Source organism: Tamandua tetradactyla, chromosome X, assembly GCF_023851605.1.
Source record: "Tamandua tetradactyla isolate mTamTet1 chromosome X, mTamTet1.pri, whole genome shotgun sequence".
In the NCBI taxonomy this organism is placed as follows: Eukaryota; Metazoa; Chordata; class Mammalia; order Pilosa; family Myrmecophagidae; genus Tamandua; species Tamandua tetradactyla.
This window is the reverse complement of record NC_135353.1, coordinates 7,792,767-7,820,099: the sequence shown is the minus strand read 5'-3', so window position 1 is coordinate 7,820,099 and position 27,333 is coordinate 7,792,767. Positions and strand designations below refer to the sequence as shown.

The following is a 27,333-nucleotide window of genomic DNA, read 5'->3' as shown; positions in this document are numbered from 1 at the left end:
CACAAATGTGATAAGTATGCCTTCAGTGTCTTCATTCATGCCACCGGTAAGAAAATGTGGCAAAAGACAAGCTCGTCAGGGCACTTCTAAGTCAAGGTACATTTATGGTGCACTAAGTGGGGATTTCTTCACTTAGGAACCCCGAAACCCATTCCTTCAAGAATAGAGTCTTCAACTCCTTGTTTGCATGGGTGCTATCACATAGCTGGTTTCCCTAAAGGGAAGCCCACCGGACTAGCCAACCCTCTTCCACCCTCTTTCTGGGTCGTTTCTGTCACTGCACGGCAAATTTAGAAATGGGGTTGTACATGCACGTGCAACTCACCACTTGCCTTCAAGAATCCAACTCCTCCCCAGAACCTAAACCACAGCTACTGTCCTGTCCCCTCTCAAGTAGAAATAGGTTGGATGCCTTCATGGCTTCATTTATTAAGGTAGCACCAAGCAGCCCTGAAACAGCAGCTAGCATTGCAAACAATGATGATAGCAAATTTAATATAATTTATTCATACAATAACTCAAGGCCGCACTTAACATAATTACAGGCATGTGTTTTGCAATAGTGTGGAAGAGATGAATTCATGAAACTTGTTAAGTAAATAATGAGTTTTGAATATAAATCATCTACCAAGGGGCCTTTCCAAGACACACACCTGAAAGGACAATAAATGAGGGCCATCGTTTGGTAAACAGCAGCCTGATCCTGTTCCAAACCTTCTGACTGCACAGACTGTTGTCCCTAATAAAGCTCTTTGTCCTAACTTTATTCCCAGCATGTGCTGACTACTCCAGACCCACGCTGCTGCTCCCTGCTGACCACAGAGCTCTGTTCCTCTTGCCGGGGCCATGCCAGGTGCTTCGCCCAGAGCCAGCCACATTTGTTCCCTCCACCCTGGACGCCCCTCCATCCAAAGCCAGGACCCTTGTCCAGGATGCAGACTTAAAGCAAGGCATCTTTGTATCCTTTGATGATTGGGGAATAACGGCCAGAAAACTCTGATTCCAAAGAAAAGCCATCAAGTGGCCAGTAAAAAGTCCTGGAGAATGGACTACCCATATCAAATGACCTGAAAGCTGCAAGGTCTGAGAGCCAGTAAGGGTTCTGACCCAGGAGATTGCCCCGGAGAGCACCCTGGGGCAGGAGGTGCTAGGCTGACAGCCAACTCAACCATAGCAGGCTACACAGCCAAGGCCAAGAGAGACAATGGGCAGAGGTCAAAGCGGGAACCCAGATTTGAGCTCAATCCCAGTTCCCAGGCTAGAATTCCCAAGACACCGCAGAAGAGCTTCAACCTGCACGATGGGCTCGGGGATGGAGAAGGGGCTGAGCCACATGAACCAGTGGCCGTGCTGACCCCATTTGGGAATTTATACCAAAAGCCCCTGATGCAGGGAGGTGTGGATGGCTGGGGAACCTTGCGGGCTGTGGGAAAGTACAACTGAGGTGGAGGGAGGCAACATCTTTCCATCATTCAGAGAAACCTTGTCCTCTGGAGCCAATCTTCTTGCTCCCCTCCCAGCCCACAGGCCAACATTTTAAAGTACATTAAATATGAGTGCAGGAAGGGGGGTGGGGGCTACAGTCTTTACCTCTGATAACTAAGAACTGGCAGGGACATGAAAAACTAGGCTAACATTGGGTTAGACTGAAAAAGCAGGATACGTGCTTATGTGCGGTAGATTTCAGCTAAGGAAAGATGGAAATTTGCCCCTACCGGTGCATGTGGATATGGGGAGGAAAAAGTGGGAAGAAATTCACAAATTTTAACTGGGGTTATCTACTGGGGACAGGATTCTTTTCATCCTCATCATTTTTCACATTTTTTTTTCAAATTTTACAACACGAGCATATATTACTCTGATAAAAGAGGGTGAAGAGACAGGGAAAGTTCTGTATAAAACCAAACCACACACACACACACACACACACACACACACACACACAAAAGCAAAGTGAAATGAATATTTATTCAATCTCCAGACTGGGGAGGGGTTTCCACGTTTAATCAGAAAAGACACGAAGAAAAATCACATGAGAAAATATCAGTTCGCTTAATTACTTTAAAAAGTGAAACCCATAACCCAAATTTCACACAACAGGAACTATAAATGACAAGCATACAAAGAGAACACTGCAAAGAATTAGAAAGTAAAATAGGAACTCCTTTTCACCTCCTGTTGTAGGGGTTGGGTGGTTAGCTAGTTGGTTGATTTGCTGCTTTTTATTTACATGATTGTTTGCTTTATTTTTCAGTTTGATTACCCTATGGCAGCAAGTAAGTGGGGAGAGGCGCAAAATGGAGCTGCTTTTGACAATTTGGCACTGAGAGTCTATCCTAAGGAAATAATCTGAAATACAGACAGACATTTTATTCACAAAGTTGTCCATTACAGCATTATTTATAATACTGACAAGCTGGTCAAAAATCTAAATTTCCAATAGAGTAAGGTTAAGCAAGTTACGGTAAAACTACACAATGAAATCTATTACTACCAGTATAAAGTATCATTGCAAAAGTCTGTAATAACTACATGTAATGCTTTGGTTATAGCAGAAAAAAAAAAGAATATAAAATGATAGAGAACATAGTATGATCACAACCATGTAAAAATTTCGCACCCCCAAAAAGACAAGATATTAAGTGATTATCTCTGGTATGTTTATGTTTCGTTTTATCTTTTGCTACTTTTCTGTTGTCCAATTTTTCTATAATTAACATATCAATTTTATAATCAGAAAAAAATCTCTCTCTTATTTTTTAATTAAGGTGAACACAAGACCCTTCGGCAATGCTCATCTCATCCCTTGATACAGCCTAGGGCATCGCAAAAACCTCGGGCTCTCGGTGATATGGTCACTGGTTGTGAAGAATGGTTATGAATGGATCGGTAGAGAGGAGGTGGGAGAGAATCTAAAAGTGGATGGGGGGTTGGAATTGGCAAGGGATGGTGAGGGACCAGTTGTTAAGCTGGTCAACCAAGGAAAGGGGATTTGTGGAATCAGGGAAGACTCTGACTGCTCAGCGGAGGTCTGACTAGACCCTGTAGTAGGCACTGACGGTGTTCTCAAAGGGCAGAGATCAAAGTGGGATTTCAGGAAGACACATGGATTCCTTTAGGAACGAGGGCGGAAAAAGGTGAGGGAGGGCAACTACTAGGGAAGGAGGTGGGAAGGGCTGCACAATGGCCATGGCAATGGAAGTGAAGGGGAAGAGGCCAGTGGCCTCTGTGATGAAACTCCCTTACTCTACACTCAAACCAAATATACTTCGCTCACCTCTGGACAAGGCTTTGCAGGCAAGCACGGGGTCTGTACAGCTCATGAGAAGGGCCTGCCCACCAGCAGGTGGATGCAGCTCAAATTCGGAGATAAGTGAGGGCAGTTCTGTCCAACTGAGCTTTCTGCCATGACCGGAATGTTCTAGATGTGTGCTGTCCAAGATGGTAGCAGCTGCAAGTGGCTACTGAGCACTTTAAATGTGATGAAAGTGACTGTGAATGTGGTGTTCAAACTTTGATTTCATTTTAATTAACTTAAATTTCATGCAAAACTTCTTGGATTACTAGTTCTGCTTGCAATGAAACCATATAAATGAACCCTGCTCACATGAAATGGGGATTTCTAAAAATAATGTGACTGGAGAGCCATTCATAAAATACAGTGGGACTAGAGACACAACAAAGATGGGGGTCAAGATAAGAAATGTGGTCAGCTTCGATATCCAGAAAGTGGCCTTCATCCCAACGTGTGCCAGAGCCGTGCAAAGGGAAATGTTCAAAATTGCATTCAGTGTCGGCAACACAAAAAGGAACCGTAACTCGTAAGATCGTTTAGAAGAACATGCCACAAGACATGAAATGCAGCCTTCGCTTCTGAAAGGAGAGCTAGGCAAAGGAAGGCCCAAAGAAACTGAAACCTAAGGAACACAGAAGAATTCTGGATCTATGCCCTCAGGTGGACGACACGAGATAGAAAAACTTCTACAATAGACAGAGCCACAAGCAAAAGTGCCCCACACAGACCTAGACCCAGAACATGCAGCTAAAGGAAAGGGTCACAGATTTACAGTTAAAAGTGGCAGCTGCACGTGACAGGTGCATGTCACCTCACTCTCTTCCGGCCTGGTTCAGCTTACATCTTCATGGAGAGGAGAATATGGGGAGTCTTGATCCTAAAACTGCACCCCAAGAAACAAAATAAGAAAGGATGACGTTTACAGATGGTAGGCAACCTGGAGCAACAAATGGAAGTGACGTTTACAGATGGCCTGTGTGAAAACTTACATGACAATGGTGGAGGATATATAAACATGTCACAAGGAAGTCACAAACTGTACTGTGAAAGTCGCAGTGGAGGTGATGAGAGCGATCAAGAGGATGCAGGGGGACAAAGAAAAAGCTGAAGGAAACTGATCACAAAGGCCAAAGCTTCCAGAAGACAGTCAAGCTTCAGTATCAGGAGAGAGACTGCTGTTGCCAGAAAAGTTAGTCATCAAACATCTGAGAGGGCCGTTGTGTCACCACCGTGTTACTATCTCTATTGTAGGCCAAGGAGTAAAAATCATCTCTATCTTTGACGTTTTACTGAGTTGAAGTAATCTTTTAATATAATATCTTGTCTATTTGGGTTACGATATAATACACTGCAGCAGCTTACTCCAACTTGCTGTATTATGTTTCACAAACAATTACCTATAAGCTGTGAAGCATCTGTAAAGAGAGATTTACTAAAACTTACTCATATTTCAAAACAGGACCACGTGAGATGTTTAGAAAGGTACAGACTCTTCCAATAAGTACTGATAATCTTGTTTCCTAATCCCCTTCATGTAAATATTAGCTGTAAATATTCCATCCGATTTACAGAAGAGGACATAGACTAAAGCTCATTCCCACTGCCTGCCTTTCTGGTTATTTCTTATATTTAGGGAAAACACAACTACAATCTAGGGAATGGAAAATTACTTAATAATATATTAATGGAGTTTTCACAATACTCAAAGCAATACAGAACTGAATAAAATTAATGCTTTTTTTAACTAGCAGTCAGAAGTAGAATATTTTTTGCCTCCTGGGTAAACGGATATCTGCACCTAACCACCCCTAAAAAAGGAGACCAGTAATATGGTTCTGAGTGATTAAATCCAGAGAACAGTTACATCTTGAAATCTTTTTCACTGTGAACGGCAGTACTTTTTAATACATTCATTCCCTTTGAGTTCAAGGGTCATAGTATTTGCTAACAAATTATCATTGGAGTCTGAAAGTATCTGAAGAATTTTCACTGAATTTCTCATATATCTCATGTCTCAAAGTTTAATTGAGCATCATAATAAACGGTAAGAAATTTGATGCAGAAATTCCACATTAATCACCTCATGTACAGTTTGTCTTTGGATATTGAAATCTTGTGGCCTTAGAAACAAACATTATTGAAGAGAGACTTTAATTCAAGTCCTTGGCTTTTTAGCATTACTATTTAACTTGACGTTTTAGAAAGAGACATGGATTACAAGTTTACATGGCAGTATTTGGACTATATTGGGCTAAATGAAATATACCATTAAATTAAAAGCAAAAGAGCCATGAATTCAGTACAGAATTTAATTTGATAATACGGTTACTTTTTGAAATCCACTAAATTCCACAAATTTGTGTCTTGAGTATTATGCTTGGTTATGATGGTCTTGATATCTAGAAAGGGATCGCCTAATTTTAGTTTGTTGTTTCACTTTACACTTACTTAGACTGTTTAAGGGGAAAAAAAGAGAAAGAAAAAGCTCAGCCCAGCCCCAATTCAAATTACCACCAATTTTTAATTCATAAAGACTAAATTCAAAGTTTTGGCTGTTACATATTCTCTAGGCCAAATTGATGCAAGTAGGGATTGCCTACTCCTTAGGTGGGCTCCAATATTACAGGAAATCACAAAATAACCAGCCCAAGCTCATTTTCTCACCGGACCTGCCCTTTGTGTTGGCAAAACTTAAGGCATCAATAATTGGGGAAGGTCTCTAACCTGGGAATCATTATATACGTTATGATCCTGCAATGGATCGGAATCTACAAAATACAGTTCCCCTGCATGGACGTCTGAAAAGTTAGCCAGAAATTCATCAGGATTGAAGCCAACCCACACAGTATACCTATAATCTATCGTGCGTATGGAATAGCCCATGACTTTTATATCTTTTAGACTTGGCTTATCAGAATTCCACTGAGGGGAGTCTGCGGGCCGGGGGTACTGACTATAGGCAATTGACTCACGGGGGGTCCCATGGAGGTACGGAGCTTCTCCCAAGTCATGGGATCGAAAATGCTTCAGGAGGTTCTGGCCTTCTCTGCACAGCTCAACGTGAAACGATGGTATGGGACAGCGAGGTGGAACTTGCAGTCCTGCCAGTCCAGCGAGCGTCGGGAAGAGAGAGACAAGTTCCACGAGGGCCATGGCTTGCCTGCCTGCAACGGGTAGCAGTACAGCAGAATGTTACTTAGGGAAGCCAGCCAGAGCCTGACAGGATGAGCAAAGTAACCTGTGTGGCCTGCACACATTGCCCTTCTCTCTTTTACAGCACCTATTTTAGCCAAAGAATCTTAGGAACAGAGCCAATGCTACACCATCTCACCCTCTGCTAACTACGCATTCAATAACAGGATGTAAAATGATGGTGCACATAGCCCGGTGGTCCTTTTAAAGATTTCAAATTTGGAAGCTCTGATGTAATACTTGCTTCCTCTTTATCCACTGGGTAAAATGAAGAGGAGATTCTGAGTATCAGTATCACCCTGTAGGTTACTTCCTTTCTGAGCTTCTGCATTTGCCACAAGTTAAAATTCTCTATCTTGCACTTGATACTGATTCCTGTTTTGGCTTACCTTTGTTTTGGACTGCCATTTGGCCTTCCAGGTTAACTTTAGATGGCCCAATTGTATTTTCTAGACATTTGGTTTGTGCTCTACATGCACTGTTTCAAATCACTGATACAGAGGCTAAAAAGTTTCAAGGCAGGATTTGAGTGCTTCAGTTTGCCAGGAGAACTCTTTTGACAGGCTGAGAATCCTTTCTGAAACTTTTGTTGGGAGACGTGACAGTTCCACAAGTTACAAATTCTTGAAACTGCACTGTCATCCAGATTATTGCCAAATTTTCACTCTAGCCTGCACCTCTTCCCTGAACTTTGAACATGTGTCTCCCACAGCCTATCCCACTTTGCCAGCCTAAACTTTGGATTTTTCCCTTGAAAGTTTCCTCCAACACTCTTCCCCTTCTCGGGAAATGGCAATTAGTGGCTCAGGCCAAAAATGTTCCCATCTCAGGAGGATGCCACTTGCTGTCTCTCCCCATCCTGAGATCCCTCGTGGATGGGGTCCACATTTGTTGGCTCTGATTTGCCACTCTTCCCTCCAGCCCAAGCCCGGATGGAGCTCAGGAAACATGTGCAGACAGGACAATGTCACGGAAGGTGGGCTGGGTAACTCTGACTTCTGATTGGATGAGGTGCTTATGGAAAACTAAGGGGACCATTACTGTCATCCTATTTCATACCTGGTCCCATCAGTTCTGAGATGGAATCGAAAGGGTCCAAATAGGGGAAAAGCTTCTCGCCTGCCTCCAGAAGCGAAGCCGTCCTTCCAGGAACATAGAACATCAGGGGTACACGAGTGGTGACGTCGAAATTGCTGTATTTGGCCCATTCTCCATGCTCACCTAGAGCCCAGCCTGGTTCATAAGAAGCACAGAGTAACCAAAAATGAATCATCACATCTCAGACTATCTACGTTAGACACCATTTCACTTCTGGTGAAAGAACTAGAGGAAGTGAAACCACTGTCTAGAAGAAACTCTTCTAAAATCACCACAAGAAAGGGTGATTTCACCTGAGGACTGCTTTGTTCAAAGTTCGACATTTGTCATGAATGAAGAAGCCTTCTAAAACTAAAATAAATATTCTGAAACTAAACTAGTAAAATCAAATCAAATCTTCAAAACTCTTTTAACAAGAAATTTGCGATATAGACCCACACTGGGCTCTGGAGGACCAGTGCCCTCCCCCACAGACACCCCTCACTTGTTAAGGCTGGCTCACTTTGGACCAAACGGGGAGCCCTAAAGCTGTGGAATCACCACTGCCCTGCCCTGTCCTTGGCCCATCCTTGGTGCAAGTCCCTCCCAAAAGCTCATGTTGCCACCTTTGGATGTGGACCACCAAAAAATGAACTGTGAGACCGTGGTATGCAGCAGAGCTCAAATTCAAAAGAGATGAGGATATCTTGGCTCAAACTTTCAGATAGCCACAGACAGAGAAAAACATGACATCTGATTCCTAACCCTTAACTGACTGAAAACCATCCTTAACCCTGACCTAAATCATCCTTAACCTTGACCTAAATCATCCCTTGTAAAAAAATAGCTCAATATACCATGCCCAAACTTTTTAGGTTTGAGCACCCTTTCTGATATAAAACTATGCACAACAGAGAGTGTACATTTAGTATTTGGTGTTAAACAAACAAAAAAAAAACAAACAGCCAAAACCAAAGACCGAAACAAAAGTTGCCTTGGATTCAAGAAGGCATTTAAATACTGTTGTACTTATCTGCCCTGCCACTGCTTGTGCTGACGTTAGAAACATGATTATGCATTTTACAGCCTTAGATCCCCTGGCTCCGTCTACAGACAACACTTGCCCTGCAAACAGAGTGGTAGGATTCACGGGGACCCAGATTGGAACTTGTCATGTGATAAGCACGCTCTCTTAAGACCACCAGGGAAAAGAATCTCACACCTATCAGTAATTAAACAAAGCAGGCACTGACCCACACATGCTCAGTGATGCCAGCAGAACCCCTCTTCCCTTTGGCTATAAGGGTTGGGGAATTCAGTGGAGATTTTCACAGAGTTTGGTGGAGTTCAGTGAGAGGCAGTTTCCTCAGTAGATTAGCCCTGTGGGATACATGAGGGGGAGCTACACCCCTTTCCATCTCCACTCTGTCCAAGAGAACAAGGCAACCTTTAACCCATGAGGGCTGGGGAATGGGCAGGTGAGTTACAGGCTTCTAGGACACCAACTTGGAGGTCATGTGGCCCCAGTCTGGCCAGAATGCTAAAAGATTAAGAGTCGAGAAGCCTGGAGCTCAAGAGTCCAACCCCGAAGCCTGGGGTGCATGTGAAGGCTCTGAAGGTACATCAGCCACATTCTTTGTGGCATTACCAGAAAAGGGGACTCTGAGCCTGCTCTCCTTTACTGGCTATGTAGAGGTCCCACTACTAACAGGCTGATCATAAAAGCACCCCACCCCCCCAAGACCCCAGGTTTGGGTCCCACTGATGCACAAAAGAGAGCCCTTCCCTCTTTAAGGCAATTAATTTTTTTTTTTTTAAAGAAAGCAGGCTTCATGTAAAAGTTCAGATGCTTTGAGTGACTCACTAGGGCTTTTCAAAATGCTTACCGTGATCTGATGTGAACACCACAATCGTGCTGTTGGCCAGCTGAAGGTCATCCAGAGCACTCAAAAGGTGGCCGATCTGCGTATCCAAATATGAGACAGAGGCAAAGTAGCTCTGGCGGATTTTCCGCTGTGTATTTCAAAACAAGAGATGATGAGCGTGGCTGCAATTCTGGTCACCGTAGCCCCATGGAGATGGGGTTCTCCCAAGCGCCCCACTCCCCAATGCCCGCCCTCCAGTTGATGCCCTTTGTGACCCCTCGCCTGAGCGGCTGCAGCCAAATCTGCAGGTCCCGAAATAAGACTCCTGTCTACATTAGTCAGCTTTCACCTTGGGAGACAGATCACAGGGGACAGATGCAACAGGTACTATTCACTCCTCTCCGTCTCCTTCACATATTATCATGGGTCCCAGAGGACGGACAAGGATGGGAGGGACTTTCCTTTGATCGCTTTAGACCCAGCAGGCTATAAATGCTTACGTTCCCAGCCCGTGTGCAGCAACTTTTTAACCAATTCCCAGCAAGCAGAAGAGAGTTGGAAGGATGAGGGAGCAGAGTACAATCCACAGTCCCTGAACCTGATGGAACCCTGGCAGCTGAGGAAAGGGAGCCACCAGCCCCTCCTGAGCTGGCTTTCCCCTAGCCGCATTCATATATATTGAGAAAGGAGATAAACCCACCCACAAGAGGTGAGGAGCAAGGCAGCTGCTGGCCTATTGGCCCAGCCCAGCTTCCGCCAGTTGCCCAACCCCTGCCGTGTCCGCTGAACCTGCCAGCGTGAGGGCAACGATGAGACTCAGCCGCTGTCCCCATGCAATGAGAACAGCCAGCCATCTGACATAGAAGGTGTGGGGTGAACCCTAGCCTGCTTCTACTTTCCGGTAGACAGTCTTCAGTCTGTAACTTGGGGTGCTTTGGTCTTCCTGGAGATTAAAGACATTTTTCAGGAGGGCTGTGTCCCACCCAAGCATGCTCAATCCTTCTTTTGTTGGCCCCTGGAGATAGGGTTACAGGCAGACATGAGTAAGCTGCCAGTCCAGCCAGGGCACAGACATGGAAACAAGAAAAGCACATGCATATCTGATGGGGCCAAGGGGTAACATGGGAGAAGGAGCCCTTAAGTCTGGCTGGGACAATCAGGGAAGGCTTCACAGAAGAGGGAGCATTTGAGAAAGATGACCAAGAATTTGCAGTAGGACAAACAAAGGTCAGACACCTTAAGCAGGGGGCTACAGTATAGAGTCACAAAAGACCTTGGAAAGGGAATGTGAAGGGAGCAGGAAAAGGCAGGAGCAAGGGAGGTGGTGCTTTTGAAGATGGGAGGGACAAAGGGACCAGACCTACAGGCTGATGGGAAAGTGGGGGTGGGGGAGACCTGGCAGAGATGGGAAAAGATGGGGTGCAGGGAGCTGGGTCCCTGTTGCTCTTCCTCTGAGAACAGGGCTAGGCTGGGAGACCAGAACATATACACACACAATTCTGGATGCTGATGAGGGAAGTTATTATTAATAGCACCCATATACTGAGCACCTGCAGGCCACCATATCCAATCATCATCCCAACCACTCTGTTAGGGCTCAGAGAGGCTTATTAACTTCCCAGAGTCATACAGCTGGCAAGTGTCACAGTCAGGCTCTGAAGCCACATCCATCCTGTACGTGACCCCACCCCCTGCCTGTCTGACTGCCTCCATTTCTGAAACAGGAAGTACAGCCAGTTGCTGAGAGATTGGGCAGCAGGGACACAAGTGACTGAGTGGAAGCGGCGAGGGTTCAGAGCAGCTGCAGGGGAGGCAACTGAGAGGAAGCTGAGCAGAGACCCTGTGCTGCCCTGCTGGGCTTGGAGGCTGTGCATGGAAGGCAATTCCATCTCGCGGCTGCGTGGATCCTCTCCAGCAGCTCTCAGGATCCACAGCTAAGAGCAAAAGGGGTGGCTGGACCATGCCGTGACCTGGGTACTGCAGGTAGAAGAACAAATGGGGGTGTGCTAAGGGGCCATCAGCTGTACAGGAAAGGAGCAAAACCAAGTGGGGACCTAGAAGTGGGGTAGGGATGTGAGGTGTTCCTGCCCTAGCGATCCCCAAGAGGTTGTATAGGGAACTAGGCCATGGAGGAAGGCAGCTATAGGTAGAGAAGGCTGAGGTGAGGGTGGTGTCCAAGGATGAGCATGCTTGGGAGGTAACAAACTCCCTACTGTGGCCACAGAGGTTGCTGGCTCAAGTACAGCTAAAGTAGAGGACTAGGGGCCGATGAGGGCACAAAACCAAGAGGCTCAAGAGTGAGGCAGGATACACATGGATGCCCATAGCTGCAAGTGGAAGGCAGCCTTGGGGGTGAGTGAGACAATGAGCCAGGTCCAAGTCCAAGGTGACTGTGGGGTGGGGGACCAGCTGCTGAGCACCCTGGGGAGGCTGACTGGTCATGGTGTCATCTGCGTGGCCCCGCTGGGTGGTGACACCAGTAATGGATGGGGGTGTGAGGAGAGGGCTTGCTGGAGATAGGACTGAGAAGCTTTCACACGTTCTCTTTAGTCCTCCTGGTAAACCCTAGAAGTAGGAATTATCACGAAAAACTTTTCTCTCTCTTGTTTCCATTTTACAGATAAGGAAACTGAGGCTCTGAAAGGTGAAGTGACTTGACAAAGGTCATACAGCTGGTACAGGGTAGAAGCTTACAGCTGAACACAGATCATTCTGAACCAGCAAAATCAACCATGGAGCTTTGGAGTCAGACCTAATCAGGGGTGAGACCTGGCCCCACCTGGCACTAACTGTGTGACTTGGGGCAAGTCACCAGACCTCTCTACCTTTCATTGCCTCACCTGGACAATAAGGACAGCATGGACCTCACTAGGTTTCCTGGGGATCTGGCGAGATGGCATGCATAAAATGCTGAGCGTGCTTCCTGGTTCATAGTCCATTTTAAAGGGCCGTTTCAGGTAGCTGTCACTAATAAGGCATTTAGGGGCAGTCCCAGAGCTGCAATATGAGCAATTTGGCTGTCTGAACCCCTGTCAGGTGAAATTATGAACCAAACAAACTGACGAGTCCATTGCTTTCCAAATGCTCACCACTTGCCACCTGAAAACCAGGAACTCAACAGATTTAAGGCATGCAGAATCCCTCAAGCCCAGACTCTTGCTGTTAAAATTCTGGGGCCAAATAAGTTTGTGTAGTAAGGGATTCCTGCCTGTTGTTTTCTGCTACCGTAGTTTTTTGTTTTTTAACTGTCCTCTAGCTCAGTGGTTCTCAAATTTCTAAGTGCATCAGAATCACCTGGTGTTTTTTGGAAATGCACATTCTCAGGCCCCACTCCAGCCCTCCCTGCAGCTCTGATGCAGCTGGTCCAGGAAGCACACTTGGTGAAAACACTGCCCTCCTCCATCCAATGAGGTCTGCCTCTCTGGGCATCCAGGAGGTGACAGAAAGGCAGGGCTCCATGTAAAATATTCTGGAAAAGCATTGGACATCATATCCTCAGGACTCTCCAGAGAGAAAGGGGGGCTGATGAGTCAGCCTGAAGATTCGAACCTGGTGGCTGCTCCACCCCCATATCGTAGCGATGGGACATCAGACGTCACAGCTGTTGGGCACTGGCTGTGACAGTGCCCTGGCTCCCTTCTACCCTGAGGCCCTGCTCCCTAAGCCACCTAAGAAAGGATGAGCTCCCATATAGACTCACCCCCAGAGGGAACCTGCTGTGATAAGCAAACCAAGCATTCTGGTCTGCAAAGAAGTTACCCAGCACCCTCTGGCTGATACACCGTCACCTGGATCAAACAACATCCTCCACGAACAAGTGAGGGTCATCCAAGCCTCCTCCCCACCTTGGTGCCCACAGCCAATACACCACCACGTCATGTTCTCTGGATGTGCCCTTCTTTGGAAGCTGAGAGACTGGTTGGGAGGCTCTTGATCCATTAGCACTGCCTGATCCTCAAGATCCACAGACCATACCCCCATCCTGGCACCCTGTACAGGGTGCCTGCACAGAGAAGATTCTTAGTTAAGATGTTGTGCTGTGGGGCCACCAAGCAAAGTGGCTTCGCCAATGACATTATGCCATCCATGCCCAGAACTTCCCCCAACAATGTCATCGGTACCTGAAAGTCCACAGGAATCGGACCGTAGGGCACACTGATGTTTAAGGCCTGGACGTCCTCCCGCTCCCTGATGTCCATCCAGGGGTTGTAGGCCACTGGGGGCAGGCCAGCAGGGACCTGGGGATCAGGAGCCAGAGTGATGTTCTCCAAAGGATACAGCTTCTGAAATTCCTTGGGAAAAAACACAAAAGGACAAGGTTGTCATGCTGGTGGCAAAGGCACCAGGCTGTGACCCTACTGGCCACTCCCTAATGTTCCCCAGGGATTGACCTCAAATGGAAGTGGCCTTAGGTCACCCTTCCAAGCTGCCAATGGCAAATAAAATCATGCAACTTGTATTTCCTACACCCCAAGCAATGACAGGTTCTCACCCCTCACACAAGCCCATGCCCAGTCCCCACTTTGTTACCAACCAGGAAAGTTATGGAGAGGTGTGTTGGGCGTCCCTGAGACCAACCTCAGGTTTGGTCACTTGTGAAGTGGACACCCAGGACTCTGTGTACATTCCTACTCACAGCTATGATTCACCGCAGCAAACCAATTCCGAGAAAAATCAGCAAAGGGATAAGACGTATGGGGATAAGGCATATGGGGCGAGGTCTGGAAGAAACCAAGCGCAAGCATCGAGTCCTCTGCCAAGTGGAGTCACACAGGATGTGCTTAATCCCCCCAGCAATGAGCTGAGACCACGCGTGTAAAATGCTGCCAACAGGGAAGCCCTTTAGAGACCCAGCACCCAGGAGTTTTATTAGGGGCTGGGCATGTAGGTACCCTCTTCCTAGCATGTACCCAAATTCCAGACTCCTAAAAGGAAAGCAGGGGCTCAGCATAAACCACATGGTCTGTACAAGTGGTTGAGGCACAAGCAGCCACTCTTCGCAGTTCTGGGGCTGGTAGGGCCCTCTTGAAATCTACATTCCCAATGCCAGCCAAGGGCGAACTCTGAAAGCAGGTTTTTCTAAGGAGAGCAGCCTTAGACCTGCTAGGACAACTCTTTTCTGTACAAGGGGCACGAAGCCACAAGGCTTCCATCAGGTGAGCTGACAGCACCTGCTAAGAAGGTGAGCTCCCTTGGGTGACTGAAGGCAAGTTATAGTACTCGCAGCATCAAAGTGTATACTTCCTGATCTCTACTCTCTTTATAAACAAGGGGCATTCTTTACGATATCAAGAGGATGGGCTACTCAGGTCTTGGGGTAAACACAATGGGGAAAAGCTGAAAAAGACTACAGAAAGAGAAAAGTTTTAAAGGATATACACACAAGTACAGGATTTGAGATTCTGACCGGCAATGCAGTGCCCTATGATTAAGGGGTCTGACCTAACAGGGTTGGAGGTGGGGGGGAAGGCTGTCATTGAAGAGGGCTTTGGGTTTCCTGGAAACACATCAGGACCATTCTGGAAAGCAAGTTTTGGTGGCCAGCTGTGACTCACTTCTCCTTGGCGAGTCCACCAGCCAACAAGACATTTTTTCACTGAGTTCAAGCAAAGAAAATAACCCACCCCCCCACCCCACCACCCCCCCCAGTGGAGGGACTTGGAAAGCCAAGGGATTCCAACAAGCTTCTTTACATGTCTCAAGACCTTGACCCCTTAGGACACTAATGCACATTAGGTATCCCAAGTGACGGGGACAGCAGGATGTGGCCACCTCCGCTGTGTAAACCTCTCCCTCAACAAATGACACAGCTGTTCTGGTGTCAGAACGACCCTGAGCCAGCTCCTCACCTTGGGATATCTGAAGGGGATGTGCGGCTTATGATACCCAATGGCCAGGAAGAAAGGACTGGTTGACGTTGTCATCTTCTCCAACAAGCGTATGGCTTCCTTGGTGCTCTGTTTGTCAGGCAAGGTGCCCTCAGGCACATCTGCCACATCCACGGGGCAAAGCAGGTTGGCGTGTAGTTCTCCATCATGCCCCCTACATGTCTTTCAAAACAAAATATACTAAGCCAGCGTTTTGAATGCCACAAACCGAAACCACGAAGGTTACACATGTGGATTTAATGTTTACGTTGCCAGCCCCTTAAGAGTTAGTCGTTTAGAAGGAGAACTGGCGCAGACATATTTCTTCTTTTCCAGGCATCCACCCATATTTGCCTTCTAGCTCGTCATCCTGTCTCTGGGCCATAATTAATTGAAAAAAACTAAGGCACACTGACAAAAATATGTGCCTACAACTGAACAAAACAATATGCCAATTTAAAGATGGGCAAAGGATCTGAATAGACATTTCCCCAAAGAAGATACAGAAATAGCCAGCAAGCCCAGGAAGAGATGGCCAATTCATCGGGCGCTAGGGAAATGCAAATCAAAACCACAATGAAATAGCTCTTTACACCCACTAGGATGGCTACCATCAAAAAGACAGATGATAACGCACGTTGGCAAGGATGTGGAGAAATCAGAACCCTCATATACTGCTGGGAGGGGGAATGAAATGGTGCACCACTTTGGAAAACAAGCTGGCAAATCCTCCAAATTTTGTTAAAGATGGAATTACCATAGAACCCAGCAATTCCACTCCCAGGTATGGACCCCAAAGAACTGAAAACATGTCTACACAAAAACCAGTACACAAATGGTCATGGCAGCATAATTCATAATAGCCAAAAAAGTAGAAACAACCCAGATATCTATCAACTGATGAACAGATAAATAATGTTTGATATATCCATACAATGGAACATTATTCAGCAACAAAAAGGAAGTATTAATGTTAGACTGTTGCTAGAACATGTTTAAAACTTTGAAAGCATTATTCTAAATGAAAGAAGCCAGACGTGAAAGGGCAAATATTATATGATCCATTTCTATTAAATGCTCAGAGTAACCAAATGTCCAGAGAGAGAAAACAGCTTATTGGTTGTCCAGGGCTGGAAAGCGGGGACAAATGGGGAGTGACTGCTAATGGGTATGGGGTTTCTTTTTGGGGTAATGAAATATTCTGGAATTAGATAGTGGATGATGGCTGCACAACTCTTTAATATACAAAATGCCATTGCATTTTATATTTTAAAAGGGTGAATTTTATGTCATGAGCATCGTATCTCTGTAAAAAATAAGAAAAAAAAGCCTATCTTCAATTTCAAAGACAGACTGAGGTTTGTACGTGACAGGGTCGCAGTCAACTGGGTAAGGTAACCTTCCAGTCCATGGAATTTCCGGATCCTCAGCCACACCATGCTCAGAATGGAAACTTACTGCTTCGTTTCCCAAGGTCGCCCTGTTGGCCACAGGGCCAAATGAGCACTGGCCATGGCTTCTACAGCAGAGAGACCTAGGAGCAGCTGTAGCTGCTGCTTCATCTCAAAGAGATGTTTCATAGCCCTACCTTGTCCAGCCCAATCCTGGGCAGGACACCCAGGGCCTTAGACCACCTGATCCTCCTCTAGACTCAGGATACCCTCAAACCTGCTGCTCTGATGGGGAGGGGGAGGGGGTTGGGCTGGAAGGAACAGGGGCCCAGCATTTCTAAGCAAGGCCACAAACGGGTAGCAAGATGGTTCTCAGGAACTTAGGGGCTGAAAATGGGGCCCTCTGATCACATTCTCTCTTTCTCAGCCTACAAACCAAAGACTGGAGCCCTCAGCTTTCCCTATATTCTGAAATGAAAAGTAGCCAAGAACTTAAAACAACCTCCCCTACCCTGCCCCCTATCCCCAAAAGTGTCTTCACCTTTACCCACAATGCCTCCAAAATTCTCAGAGAAACATTTCATTTCACAGTTTTCTAAGTTCTTAAATGTGGGTTTTAGCTTCATTTATATCTTGGGGCTTCCTCTGAAGCAAAATTAAGTTTCTTCATTGCTCCCCTTTCTTACCATAATGCTTTAAAATTTTAAAACCCTTATCAGACAGATGTACAGTCTGGGACAAACAGATGGAGGGTGTGCCTTTCTCCTGACTGGGGCCGAGGCTCCCGGAGTACAGGTCTCTCTTCTCTCTCCCATGTCTCAGCAACTTCCACAATCCCCAGCACGGAGCCTTAGCTACAGTGAGAGCCAAGCAGCCACTGAAGGAGTCTTACCCACCAGTGCTTAATGGTCTAGAACAAGGAGTACCCACCAGCCTCTAAAGCAAAGCCACTGCTCCGTTAGGCCCGATGGTTAGGAGCCCAACACTTGTCTCGGCCAAGGCACTGTTCACAAATGAAAGCCGCATAGCTTGCTGCCTCACCAGTGTGACAGGCCACGTAGCACCAGCAATGGTTGACCTTTATTTGCTAGAGTAGGAGAAAAGTGGTTCCTTTGCAGAACGTTGTTTTCACCTCCTTACCTTGGTGTTTTCGTACTTCTCAGAGGAGGGATGATAAGGTGGAATAGACCAGCTATACGGAGAATCATCGCTGTGGTTGGAAGATACTCCTTGAGGGAAAACAAAGAAAATCTTTAAATAAAACCCAAAGGGTCTTTCATCACCCCCTCCTACCCAAAATTAAAACTTCATAAGCAATTGGGCACGTGCCATGTCCCTTCTTCGGGCCTCTGAGTCCTCAACTACAAAACTGGGGACCCAGGCCAGAAGAGAAGCCCCTCAGACCACTCTTTAGGTTTCTATTTGAGTATTTTAACATTTGACCTGCTGCTCCCTAAAGCCCAGGCAATGTGTACTAGAGTCTGAGGAAGGGACCCTGCTATGGGCTGAACAGTATCCCCCAAAAACATATGTTGAGGTCCTAACCCCCACCTGGTCCCTGTGAATATGATCCTATTTGGAAACACGGCCTTTACAGATGGAATCAGTGAAGTTCAAATGAGCTCAGACTAGAGTCAGTGGGCTGTCAGGCCAATATGACTGGTGTTCTCAGAATTAGGGGAGAAGAGATAGAGTTACAGGGGAGACCATGTGATGATGCCGGCCAAGGGCGAAACAAGAAGAGACAAGGAAGGAGTCCCCGCTTCAGACTGCAGAGGGAGCACCTTCCATTTCAGAGGTCTGGCCACCACAATGGGGAGAGAAGATAACTCTCTTGTTTCAAGCCACCTAGCCTATGGTAGGTTATTACGGCAGCTCCCAGAAAATCAGACATGCCCAAAGGCCACAGTAGGACTGTCTTCCAGAGTCCATGATGGAGCCTTTCACGGACTTAACATCACCAGGGCCTCTCACCCTTGCTCCGGCAGAGGCGGCAGGGGCTTCAGCGCCACCACCGGCGAGATGGGGAGAGGAAGGCTCAGGGGTCAGCACTTGCCCAGTGCCAACCAGTTACTAGATAAGTGTGGCAGGACTCCTACTCATGCCTTAGGACTCCCAGTTTAGTGCTCACTCAGGTAGCAGACAGCCACCCCCCAAGCTTTGGAGTTTAAGGTCTATTTGGAGCGACAAAATAACACATGAAACCAAGGAAGGACTAGCTGCTGTTGAAAAACTAGAAGGGGAGAGTAAGGGGGGGAAGACCCCAAGCACAGAGATGATGGGGGGCTGGGTGAAGGTCAGCAGAGAGGGCTTCCAGGAGTCAGTGAAGTTTGCAAGGGATCTGAAGGCAATGGTGCCTGCGGGGATCAGCCAAGAGCAGCAGAAGCACAGGCCAAGTGACATCACCCATTCAGTGACACACAGTGACACATGGGGGCTCCAAGAGGGAGTGCCAGAGGAGGTAGGAATGGAGGGAATGGGGCATTGGGGGTAGCAGTAGTAGGGCTGATGATTACAGCAAGCACAGTGGAAAGAGCACACTGAGGCTGACAGACCTGGGTTCAAGTCCTGACATTGCCCCTGAGCACACACTCAACCTTGGGTGAGCTGCCTGACCTCTCTGAGTCTCAACTTCCCTCCCTGGAAAATGAGGACAATAACAAGAGACCCTGCCTACTGCTGAGAGGATTGAAGGAGGGGCCGGCTGGCAGGTACCAGGCCCTCACCCCTAAGCAGGCCCACTGGTGACAGAACAAGGGCTTGAGAACAAAGACCTGGTCAAACAAACAAAAAATGTGTCTCCACAAGGACTACAAGGCAAAGGTTTGTTTTATTCTCCGGCTAGGACTTGGCACTTAGAGCCTGTTTCCAAAATCAAATGGTCAGGAGAAAGGAGGCCAAGGAATATCACTCTGGCCTTCCTTGGCCTCCATTCCCAAAGCACTGTCTCCTCCCATTGCGGGATTTCCTTCTCTCTCCGAGCTCATCACCTCTATCAGCGCTCAGGCAAGAAGTGTCACAGGAGAAGGTTCCATAGATGTTGAGCTTTCAGTGGCACAGCATGTTACCTGACACACTCACCTTCAAATCCAGGCTGGACTTAGCCAAGTTAATCAGCACCTTCAACCTGTCGTGGCCAGCTGGGTTCTCGAAGAAGGCTGCTGAGCTTGCCAGGATAACCAGTGAGCAAAGGGACGGCTACTGAAAACTTTCAAGCTGCCCCCTCTAATGAGAAGCACCGCCACCTCACGGCACTTCTGTTTTCAATGCAAATTTGGGGCTCATTAATGCCATGGACCTGGGTGTGCCATGTGAGGTCATCAGAGCAGCTATGGCTCCAGCTTCACAGAAGAGGAGATGAAGGATTTGCCCAAGGTCAACAGCAGAGCTAAGCAGTGGCAGAGTTGGGACAAGAATCTACCTCCCTGGATTCCAGAGACATGCGTCCCCATGGTATATGTGACACTGAAAAACTGAAATCAACTCTGTGGGAGATTCAACTCTGATATTTTTGTAAGCTAAAACTATTACGCTGCCATTAAAACTGATGCTGGGGGAGAAGTGACCACTTGGGAAAATTTTGTATGTGTTAACAAAATCTAGGGGACCAAATTATATATATAGAAGGGTCGATAATCTCCCCAAGGTTGCAAGAGATTTCTGCTCTTCAGTTTATACTTTTTCCTTCTGTTTCAACTTTTTTGCACATGAACAGTCATTACTTCTATAAATAGGAAGAAAATGCTTTGAAGTTTTGTCTGTGCTTCGGCATCCCCATTTTGGCATTAAATGGAGCCAGTTTCTTAAGCAATGTTGAAGGTCAGCACCGCCGGGCTGGGGGGCTCACTCTAGGGACCCAGGGACCAGCTGACGCTCCTCCTCTTGCTAAACCTAATTCACGGACCAGATGGCACCCCCTTTACTGGGCACGGCAGCCCCAACCCCCTGGGAGGTCCTCAAAAGGTCTCACCCACCCCTCACTTTGCCAACCAGGTCCCTGAGATGCAGAGGGTGAGGGGCAGAGCTGGATTCACCCTCAGTACTCCCACCCCCTCAGCCAGCACCCTTCTTAATGCCTGAGGCACCAAAGGAAGCACAGGGCATGAGTTCCTGACAGAAAAAAAAAACACCTTCTACTCTTTTCTGCTTTGGGTGAGAACATGAAACCTGCTTAAGAAGTAATCGTATTTAAAAAGCAGCATTGGCCTCCTGCAAAGACAGCCCGAACCCTGAGATGGGATTTCCCTATTCAGGCATGCACCCAAGGAGAACCCAGACTCGGGGCAGCGAGTAGTACCCGGATGAAAGACTTTTCCAACCGACATGGTCACATAACCATTCTCCTTGAAGTACTGGGGGATGGTGGAGTAGTTCCCAGCATGCACTCTCCAGTAGGAGTTGAAGTCATACAGGCGGGTGGTGTCTGGTCTCCTCCCGGTGAGGAAAGACACTCGGCTGGGGGCACACACGGCTTGCTATAGAGAACAGAAGCAGAATTAGGTCACCTCAGAAGAAACAGAGATTGGCAGCTGAGGATCCTGAGATCCTCAGCCAAACAGCTTGGGGGGCTGAGTCATGCAGATGTCACAGCCTTACCCAGTCTTCCTGGTGTGAAAAAGGGAGGAAACTGGCCCCTCAAATCAGGAGATCACTAGATCCTCCTACATGATAACATCTCAAACGCCCATGGAGCAGGGTTGTCACACCATGACAAGCTGGCTCCAGCTCACCCAAGGCTCACGACGGCTCTGCAGCACGCCCCCACCCCCTTGAGCCACAGGCCATCACCTCTTTTAGAAAGAGAGCTGGATAGGACCACCTGGAGCACTTAAGACATGATATACCCTCCAGCCAAGGAGAAGGGGCACCCTTGCAGGCACAAGCTTCCTTGCAAGTGGGCAAGTGGATTTCCTTAAACGTCACTTTCCGAGCTATGGCTCCCTCTAAACAGAGAGAAGCCTGACACCGTCGGTTCCATTAAAGGGTGGCTGAAGATACCCCCATCCCTCAGTGCTCAAGGCACACGCCCACATCTAGAGGTCCCCGAACATACCTGGGCAAAAGCATTCCGGAAGAGGAGGCTGTGGGATGCCAGCTGGTCGATGTTTGGGGTCCTCACGAACTTGTCCCCATAACAGCCCAGGGTGGGGCGCAGGTCATCCACGACTATGAGGAGGACGTTCAGGGCCTCTGCCAGGGAGAGAGCAAGGGAGGGGCTGTGGTGACATCATCCACACTGACACCTACGCCATGGTGCTGAGGTTCTGAGAGGCCCCAGGCTGGCCCCTACCCCTTGCCAGCCCAGCCAGTGCCCCCGTAGGGCCCAGAGAATGGGTGGAGGGGTGGCACTGGGTGGAGGGGTAGCACTGGGAGTGTACCACCCACACTCTGCCTCAGTGGGGGTGGGGAGCACAGAGGAAGCCCAAGATCTAGGTGGCAGGGTTAGGCCTTCATCATGGCCTCAAGCCTGGAACGGAGGGGGGAAGAGATGGTGGGAAGGAGGGAAGGATGGATAGTGAGGAAGGGAAGGAGAGATGGGGAGAGGGAAAGATGGATGGAGGGAGGGAGTGATGGATGGATGGCGAGAGGGAGGGATGGATAGAAAAATGGAGAGAGGGAGGGAGAGAAGAATGGATGATGAAGGGAGAGAGGGAAAGATTTAGGAAAGAAGGAAAGGACGAAGGAAAGATGGATGGAGGAAGGGATGGATGAAGAGAGGGGTGGGTGGAGGGAGGGAGAGTGGAAGGGAGAGAACGACGGATGGATGGAGAGAGGAAGGGAAGGATGGATACAACGAAGGAGGGAAGACGGAGAAAGGGAAAGATGGGGGATGGATGACGGAGGGAAGGATGAAAGGATAGAGGGTACAGACAGAAGGATGGAGGTTGGGGTGGATGGATGGAGAGAGAGAGAGGAGGATGGGGGAGGGATGGAGAAAGAGAAGGAAGGGAGAATGGCTGGAGGAAAAGACGGATGAAGGGAGGGAAGGAAAGACGGAGGGAGGGAGGGCTGGAGGCGGGGAGGGAGGGAGGGCTGGAGGCGGGGACGGAGGGAGTCCCGCGAGCCGGGCGAGGGCGCGGTCGATACCTGTGGGCGAGTTCGCGCGCACCGCGGACTCAAGGGCGGCGCCGACCGAGCCCAGGACCAGGCCGAGCCACAGCAGGCTCGGGCCGGGCGACGACGGCATTTCTGCTGCGGCGCAGCCGCTCGGGGCGGTGGCGGCAGGCTGCGGCAGGAGGGCCGGGGAGCCGCCGCCACCGCCGCCGCCGCCACCGCGTCGAGAAAGAACACCGACTGCGCTGGGGTGGGCGGAGACCCACAGGCTCCCCGGCCCGGCGGCCCTAGTGCGCCTGCGCGCGAGCCCCTCGCCCCGCCCCCTCGGGGGACGGTACCCTGCAGCGCGCGAGGCCCGGCCGCGTGATCCCAGCCGCAGCGGGCGGAGCCTCGGGCCAGCGCCGAGCCCGAGCCGCCCATCCCGGCAGCGCGTGGCCCGGTCCCTGCCGGCCGAGGGCCACCTCCCACCGCCTGGAGCTGCTGCCCGGCCTACGCAGTTGTTTCTAGCGCTGTGCTGCTCCACCATTTTCCTGAGCCAGAAGTTTCTCATCTCTTTGCCTCTGCTCGTGCGTTGTCTTCACCTGCAAGCCCTTCCCATGCCTCTCCATGGAAACCTCACGTTGCCTGGCAGGCCGGTCCAAATGCCATTCATTCTCCTACAGTGTGGCCCTTTGAGACCGCCCCCTCCCCACAGTCACATATACGCACCTTTCTTCTTCTAAAAGGGGGTTCCAATTCAAGTGTTCAACCCAAACTTCTTAAGTACCCTAAATATGAATACCAGGCGCGGTGGGAGGCGCTGCAGCTAGGAGCCCCTGCCCTGGTGGAGCAGATACACAGACAAAATATGGGATGGCAGTGAGCATCCATGATCTGTAGAAAAATAAAGCAGGCCGGGGTACCCCTTATTTTCTGTGGGGTGGCCGGCCGGGCAAGGCCTCCCTAATCAAGTGACATTTGGAACTAACACTTAAAGGAGGTGAGGAAGCAAGCCCTATGGGGTGCAGAGCGCTCCTAGGCAGAGTGAGCTGCAAGTGCCAGGAACAAGCGCTGATGGTGTTGGATGCTTGGATAGACGTGAGTACCTGAGTACAAGTACAGTCAGTGTGAGCTTCCCAGACCCCAGGCAACAGGCCAAGCTGAAGGCATTGGCTCATTTACCCTTCAGAGCTGTAAGTCAGCTAGTAGCTACTCTCCAGTTTTACAGATCTGGATTTCTATTGCATCCCCACCTTTGACCCCTCAAGTTGAGGGGTTGAAGGCAGGATGTGTCACTAAATCCGTATTTATTCCCCACTACCCTGGCACAGTGGTAGGAGGATGGGGATCCAGGAATCTAGAATGGCACTCCTTAAGGGAAGGCAGTGCCATTCATGGCTGTATTCCCAGGGCCAGCACCACTGTTGGATTTCCATTGGTCATGGGAATGAAAGGCCTAATCAAACAGGCTGAGAAGTAAGTGTCCTTCTGGGCTCAGCCTGATGCCACTGAGGGCTTTCTGACCCCACACAGAGTGACAAGCCTGGTCTGTGAGCTTGGGAAATGACCTGATATGGGCCGGGACTGCCACCAAATGTGCTAGGTGTCGAGGGCCCTGTCCTCAGAAGTGATGTCAAGATGTCATGAGAGAGAGGGCTCTGCTCTCATGCTTTCTGGAGTGTGCAGATGGACGGAGCTATGTGTCGGCTATCCTGAGGTTGAGGGTGCAGTAGTGAAGACCTCAGGCTCCCTGGAAGCTGGAGGGGGGTGGAGGTGAATCGAATCAGAACCAGGATCTGATGTCATTTTATTTCCTGTGAAGTCAAAGTAAAGCCCTGGGGAAGCGTGAGGGGCAGAGAAGAGGCTGGGTACTGCGGCACCCTTGACATTTGCTAAGCATCTACCCGGGGTCACAAACTGCACCAGGTACTTTATAAGTAAGGTGAGATGATTGTCTTTTTATGGAAGGGGGAATCACAGTCCTGTTTCCTTCTGGATATGTTGCCTCATGCTCTGAACAATTTTTCTTTCTTCCTTTCCCTTCCCAGCCCAGGACTTTTCTTTCATGTCATTCATTGATTCAATCAGCTCAGCTCTGGGTAGGTGGAGGGCCCAGTTCAGCTTCAATGCTGTTAAGAGCTGGAGAGTAGAGAATTTCTCTCCACCAGGGGTCACCAAAGCTCCAGTTTGCAGCACTAACCTGTCTTCAAGGAGATGATTCAGATCCTTAAAAACAATATTTTATAAAGCATAAGCTTGAAATAAAAGACGTAAAGCAGGAATGTCTAATGCGGGCTTCAGCACTGCACGGCTGATGCAAGAGGCATGACTGGTTCTTTTCCCATTTGCGTCACCCCCTTTGCTCCCAGTTTCCCTTCCTTCCTCTTAATCTAGGAAGGGCTGCTGCATATTTCCTCGGGGTCTGTCTTGACAAAGCACCTCACTGAAGGGAAACAAGGGCTGCTTTGGAATAAAGGAGAGCTTTCGAAGTGGAGGGCTTCTGGGGGTGGGCCTGTGTGAGGCCAGAGGCTTCTGGGCCCTCAGGTCTGAGAGTCAAAATCCCATGCGTTCACACTCAGGCTCTGGCAAGCAGGTATTTCTTACCAAGGAGAGCTCACAGCTGGAACACTGGAGCGATGCCCATTTGCTCCTGTCAGGAAGGCAGGAATGACTCTTCTGAAGAAAAGCCAGGGGTCAAGATGTACTGGGCAACCCTGCAAGGACTTGGCTCCTCAGACTTTGGCGAGGTGCCTCCAGAGCCCCGTCCCTTGGGCGGGCTTGTGAAGGGATGGCTAGAGACAACCTGAAATAAGGTGCCTCTGAGGGAGAAAGTAGAAGCCTAAGAGGAATCAATCTCAAAGGTGCACCAAATTATAGGGTGTCTTCTCAGAAGAGTGCTCTGAGGAAATTAGTTTAGGCCCAAAAAATGCAGCAAGGAGAGCAACCTGGCTGGCTTGGTGAGGAAAAGCAGGCCTCGTTTTCCGTGGGATGGGGCTAATTACTAAAAGGGATGACATGCTTTGCCAACAATTTCAATTTTGTCTTTACCGAGACATAAATTCCTAACATACAGCACTGCTTTTTATTTGAAGAACTGTGGCGTTTGGAAAGCAGTAAGCTTCACCCCTGGTGGAATCAGTGCAGTGTGATATTTCTACAGTGTCACTAAAGCTTATCCATATGGGGAACTTCTCCAGAGAATCTTTGAGGGACCAATATTTTTATTTATTTATTAAATAAAAAAATATTTTTATATATTTTAGAATATTTTTAGAAAATATTCTAAAATTAATCATGGGGTTGTAGGCCCATCTATGTGATGATACTGTGAGCCAGTGATTGTACAGTTCAGATGGTTTGTATGGTGTGTGATATATCTCAACAAAACTGAACTTTTAAAAAAAACAGCCCTCAGGGGAGGAAGGCACATCAGAGAATATTCTTGCCAAAGGGCCTGCCCTCAGGTACGCCCTGACCCCTCAAGCCGCCTGACAAATATTTTCCCAGAGTGCCCTCCCACAGCCACTATGATCAGGGCAATTCTGTCCTTCTGTTTCTAATGTAACTTGTCTTCTACCTCAGCATCAAACTGTTTAAAACATAAATTCCCAGAGGGGCGCAGTAGCAGGCTGGAGGTAGGCTGGTGTTACTACTTCTTGGGCCATGGAGCAACCCGAGGTGAGGCTCAAAGTCAGACAAAAGATCCCAACACCATTTTCATGCCCCTCTGTTCCTGAACACCGCGTTGAACCAAACTTGTCCCAGACTTTCCAATGCCGCAGATCCTCACTGCTACCTTGGGTGTGTGTGTGTGTGTGTGTGTGTGTGTGTGTGTGTGTGTGCGCGCGCGCGCACACTATGGTTAACCCCAGTGTGCAGATGCACAAGCTGAAGCTTGTAAAATGAGGAGAGTCAAACCCCCACCACAGGATGAGGAAATGGAGGCAAACTGTGTAAGGTCACACAGCTAGTAAGAGACAGAGGCAGGACTTCAAAACCAATTGGCTGCAAAGCCCCCTCTCTCAGCCCCTGTTGTCAAGTACTGTTTTGGTGACGAAGAAAAGGAATGAACATGCGACTCCACTGCGGTATCACTTGGGATGGTCACGATGAGATCACTCTTCAGACTTCTCACCAGGAGGAAAAGAAACCATTGGAGACAAAAATGGAGGCACCAATTGTGAGATCATTAAAAACCTTCCTTGGAAAGCTGCTTTCAGGTGCTGCTCCACCCAACCAAAAGGTAACCCAGAGCCTTCTCGTGGACAGAGAGGGGCTGCACATCAGTCATGTAGACCAGACTGCAGCTCATCTCTTCCTCTGTGTTTCCCATCTGGCCCTTGTGAAGGAGCCACTTTTAAAGTAGCGACTGGGTGAACTTGATACTCCAACTTCCTGTGTCATCACCTACCTCACAAAATCGGAGACTCCTAAATTACCCAACACCCCCAGACATGTGCACATGGGCCCAAGCATTGTGTGATTGTACTGGGAGACCACACAGGGCTTGGGATGTCCCAAAACAAGACAGATTTTCAGAGATATAAAGGCCTGGTAGACACATCCACTCACCAAAGACTCTTCCTGTTTTTAGCTTTATGTTCGGCCCATTT

At 48.4% G+C, this 27,333-nt stretch overlaps 1 protein-coding gene across 2 annotated transcripts; it reads right to left on the bottom strand.

Moving 5' to 3' along the window:
- Positions 1–1,950: 1,950 nt before the first annotated feature.
- On the bottom strand, positions 1,951–22,910 carry IDS (iduronate 2-sulfatase). 2 transcript variants are annotated; one of them, XM_077145104.1, is made up of 10 exons: positions 22,775–22,909; positions 21,741–21,877; positions 20,985–21,162; positions 17,828–17,916; positions 15,279–15,479; positions 13,551–13,721; positions 9,451–9,577; positions 7,547–7,720; positions 6,268–6,459; positions 1,951–4,178 (listed from the first exon to the last, which is right to left on the bottom strand). In XM_077145104.1, the coding sequence occupies exons 1-10, from the start codon at positions 22,872–22,874 to the stop codon at positions 4,141–4,143; spliced, it is 1,407 nt and encodes a 468-aa protein (XP_077001219.1). In that variant the 5' UTR covers positions 22,875–22,909; the 3' UTR covers positions 1,951–4,140. The 2 variants fall into 2 exon arrangements, with proteins under 2 accessions (XP_077001219.1, XP_077001218.1); XM_077145103.1 differs by having other exon boundaries at positions 1,951–6,459; positions 22,775–22,910.
- Positions 22,911–27,333: the final 4,423 nt, after the last annotated feature.